At 41.4% G+C, this 4,518-nt stretch overlaps 1 protein-coding gene across 1 annotated transcript in view; it reads right to left on the bottom strand.

Annotated features, from left to right (window-relative positions):
• Positions 1–4,518, bottom strand: part of LOC107104303 (SLAM family member 9-like) — a gene marked incomplete at its 3' end in the record, with an annotated part of 46,801 nt that overhangs the window by 30,146 nt on the left and 12,137 nt on the right. Inside the window, exon 4 of the mRNA XM_015404285.1 lies at positions 4,122–4,400. Within this exon, the coding sequence (XP_015259771.1) occupies positions 4,122–4,400 (279 nt within the window). The remainder of the gene's footprint in view (positions 1–4,121; positions 4,401–4,518) is intronic.

Below are 4,518 nucleotides of genomic sequence, written 5' to 3'. Positions count from 1 at the left end.
CTGATTTTTCCGTTTTGTATAGCCCGAGGGACAGAATTAGAAGAGGTGACCAATAGAACCTCTGAACAGATATAGACTGGTGACATGCAGTAATAGAACATGGTACCCACCGACTAAGGATGGGAATTCCACCCACCACGTTAAGTTTTGTATAACTAGTCTCAATGCTACCATATGTTGTGAACAAGTAATACCAGATGGGGGACATGTCATCTATGAGTTCCAACCTTCAAGTGTGTCTCAATACCGAATACAGAGCCTGGCGAAGGGATCTGCCCCTTTAGGTGACATTTTCTGGATGTGTCACAATAAGACACAGATGTTGGCCACACTACCACCTCAGTGGGAAGGCATCTGTGCACCAGTAATGCTGACAGGACAACTAAAGTTGATAGTAAATAACCCAATAGGTATTAATGAAGCATCTAACAAAATAACCAATCGCGCTAAAAGAAGTACTCCCGTTAAACATGAGTGGAAAACATCGGATGAGGTATATCACCTGGGATCAGGTCCCATATGGGGTACCTGAAGAACAGGTTGCCATAGGGAGTGATTGGATTATAAGAGGAAGAGGGGCAGGTTCAGTACCAATTTACGGATCAATTGTTAATGCGCAGTATATAGCTCGCAATAGTAGATGGGTAAATCTCCTATGGTATAACCAACAAAGATTTATAAATTTTACAATAAAAGGTGTAGATCTGGTAAAGGATCAATTCCATGCTACTTCACTGATGGTTCTACAAAATAGGTTTGTGCTAGAATCCCGTATGGCTGGGGACCAAGGGATATGTGATTATATAGGAGAGGATTGTTGTACTGTGATTCCCATGCATACAGATGTTAACGGCAGCCTCACAGGAGTCCTACAGGAAATGAAACGCATGAGAGATGAACATGTGCTGCAGTCTAATTGGAACACTCAGTTGAAGGGATTCTGGGATTGGTTTAATAAGCTTGGATGGGGAAAATATCTTAAGGCAGCAGGGATGATTCTAGGAGCAATATTATTAATCATATTGATAGTTATTTGTTGCGTCATACCCCTTGTTCGGGGACTAGTCTCACGACTTATGTCAGTGTAAGTGGACAGTTCCCGATTGTAGAAATACAGTTAGACCAAGTCATGTAGAACATAACCATGATCTCTTCCCACCCCCACCAGGTACGTGCATTTCTTTAATAACAACATTGTATGTATGTATATTAATTTGCATAACAATGACTCATATACTTACTCACGTAGATATAGTAATTTGCATGCTGAATTATCCATAGATTTAGGAGATAATATGCCTCATGATGATATCTAAATATGCCCCATTATGTCTCCAAATGCAGATTAATTGAACATGGCAAAGTCTTATGAGGAAGCTTATTATGGCTCATTTTCCCCAACCAGAGAGGATTACCTAGAGTGCAACAATAAAGAGAGATACTTCACACAGGCGTCGGTAGGCACACAAGTAGAGGAGGCCGCAGGCTCTAATATTCCTAACAGACAGCCAGAAGATCCCGCAGGGGGGACAGACATCGCACCTTCGGGGTGGAATAAACCCATGATGACACCCAGCAGGCAGCCAGACGATCAACCACCACCATCTACAGGGAGGCCAATGTCCAACCCGCCATCATCTGGAGCCCTCAGGATCGACGTCGAGCCAAACAGCACCCCAGCGAGTCACGAAGGTCCGAGGACAGCCCGTCGGATCACTTCAGGAGCTGCCATCCACATCAGGCGTGCAGGCTAGCCACAATAAGAAGTGGCCTCCCTCTCCGCGAGCTGGGCGAGATGTGGTCTTCGCAGGCCTAGTGGTCAGCATTGAGGAATATCAGCACCTTACAGGGTTCTTTGCTCATCCAATGCATACCTATTGCTCCATCAATGACACTGTACCTGAAGTCACCTCTATGACTAAAGAGGTGTATTCAAAGATGATGAAGGGTCTGGAGTACCCCACAACACGTCGTCCAATACAGGCAGTCCGTTGCAGCTTATACAAAACCAGGGAAAGGGGAAAGAATCAGCGCTTGACCCGGGAGAATGTGGAGCTGAGACATCAACTTCAAGAGGCACGGCAAATCATAATCACCCTGCAAGAAAGGTTGCTGCAGCTGACCGCTGATCAAAAGCGCATGGTTCCCTACCCCCATGGAGGCCCAAACTATTATTAATTTCAACCACAACACCATACTGGATATAAAGGACAAAGCTGATTATTAATGATTATGAATACCTATGTTATAGATAATTGATAGAATAATGGTGTATATGCATAACATATGTGACAGTACAAGTACTGTGCAGGAGAGAGCCACAAGGTTACTCGTATGTTGGTTGTAATGACGGTCCCTTGACCATTAGATGATGTGATTGCCTGGCATAGTCCAGGCATGATGGAGCTTCTCTTGGATTATTTATGGTGTGTAATGACACCATGTGGAGGGGAATGCAGTGAACTAGTAGGAGATGAAGCTGCTTGGGCATTGGGATTCCCCTCTGCTTAGAAAACAATAACTGAAAATCCTTCTACAAAAAAAGTAAGCAAGAGGAAAGATCCTCATAAGTGAGCCAAGAGGGGGATCCCTCTTTGTTTTAAGATGTTCTCCATTTTTACATTTTACACTTTATCATGTAATAACACGATCTTACATAACTCACTAAGCATATGGTGTGTGTTAGTCTCACTATTAGTTTGGTGTGCAAAATATATAACCAGCAGTTACTTTTGAAACTTCGCATTTATAGTGTTTCACTTTGACAATCACCTGTAGATTCACTTAGTGATCCTTTTCAGGATAACAGGGGGGAAATGTAGTGAATTAATCTGCACCAATGATTAGAATAAAATAGAATCAAATGTTTTACAATGCATATAGAGTTGTTTCTCAATAAATACATTTATGCTATTAAGGCCAAAGAGAGAGAAAGAGAACAGTGTGTGTATGGCTCTTTGCAGCTGGGCCCTTTGAAGCTTGAGAGATAAGAGCAGGGGTGTAAAAACCAGGTAATAGGATGGGGACAGAATAATTAGACTAGATACAAAACTGTGATGCTGCAGGATTGCAGGAATGATGAAGATGAGGCCTTTTGATGATGAAGTCACACTCATTAAAAATGAATTATTTGGACATATCAAGATTGCACAGGCCAGCTGCACCAACTGTGATTTCTGTGTTGTCATATCCAAAGTGATACTGTGCGGTACTGAGGGGGTACTGAACAACCCAAAAGCGATGTGTTACTGATTCTTTGAGCTTTGAGGTTATACTGACCTTTTTAATAAAATGTTATGATCATAAGTCACACTGGATGAAAACTTTGTTTTGACATTTTAAAGATTAAGGCTATGATGTGTTTTTGATTTAATGGCAAGAAATGTCACCATGACCTGTAACAGAGGCTTTTAATTACATATATAAAAAATATTTTTTGAAGGGGGTTTTCCACTGTTAAGATAAAAATAATTGGACTTACCCTAGGAAAAGTACCTAAAGATGATGTAAAAAAGGAGGGGCTTGTGGGAGGAGCCCACAAACCCCTGGAGTGTATAAAAGAGGGCCATTTTCAACATTTTGTCAGTTGCTTACCGGTGATCAGCTCATGTGGTTATTTTGTATTTTGCAATAAACCACTCTGGACCTGGACTCAGTTGCCTCTGCCTGATTTTTGATTATTGTTTTGAAGACTTTTCTACTGCTTTTAAGAACTTTGAATTTTTACGAAACTTAGCACCAATTATAAGTCGTTGGGAGGACATTTTCCACGACAAGTACAGTAACAAAGTATTTGTACTTCTTTACTTGACACCTCTGGTTAAAAGCATTAGGGGACAGTGGGCCAGACCTTCATCTGGAGTCACATGTTTACATTCAGTTCAACTTTTACTACAGCCTCCATCATATCCAACATTTAAGATCTAAATCATTGTCATTATATCCCTTCTTCTCAGATCTTCATTGGTTGTTGACTTCATTATTTTTAATTCTGTCCCACATTTCATATCCTATACTTGATCAAACTGATGTATATTTATTTACCAACAGGCTCTTGATTCACCAGCAGGTCAAACATAATGTGTTCATTGAACCACAAGGATTCATGTTTCTGAACATACCTTTGTTAGAGAGGCTGTCAGTGTTTCTACACCTCAATGTTTCTGATGCTGACATCTCACTGACAGCATTAGAGGCATTGCAGGTGACTGTTGTGTCTCCATCTTGTGGTGTGATGTGGTAATGCAGCTTGGGGCCTTCATGTGTTTGGTTTCCTACAGTCAGGATGTAGTTGGTGTTTCTGTGAGGAGCTGCTCTGCATTCCAGATAAACTGTGCAGGATCCATTTAAGTCAGGCTCACTGATGTTATAAACCAGTTTGGGCTTCGTAGATATTGGCTCTGATGTGAGAACAGAGGGAGAAGGAGAGTGACGGCTCAACTACAGCATTAGTCTGTATAAAGGAAATGACACAATCAACCAAGTAAAGCTCAGACTTTGAACTGATCAATTTTATTA

Source organism: Cyprinodon variegatus, unplaced genomic scaffold, assembly GCF_000732505.1.
Source record: "Cyprinodon variegatus isolate N-32 unplaced genomic scaffold, C_variegatus-1.0 Scaffold1682, whole genome shotgun sequence".
NCBI classification, from domain to species: Eukaryota; Metazoa; Chordata; class Actinopteri; order Cyprinodontiformes; family Cyprinodontidae; genus Cyprinodon; species Cyprinodon variegatus.
Note: the sequence above shows the minus strand (reverse complement) of the source record. Positions and strands in the feature narration are given on the sequence as shown.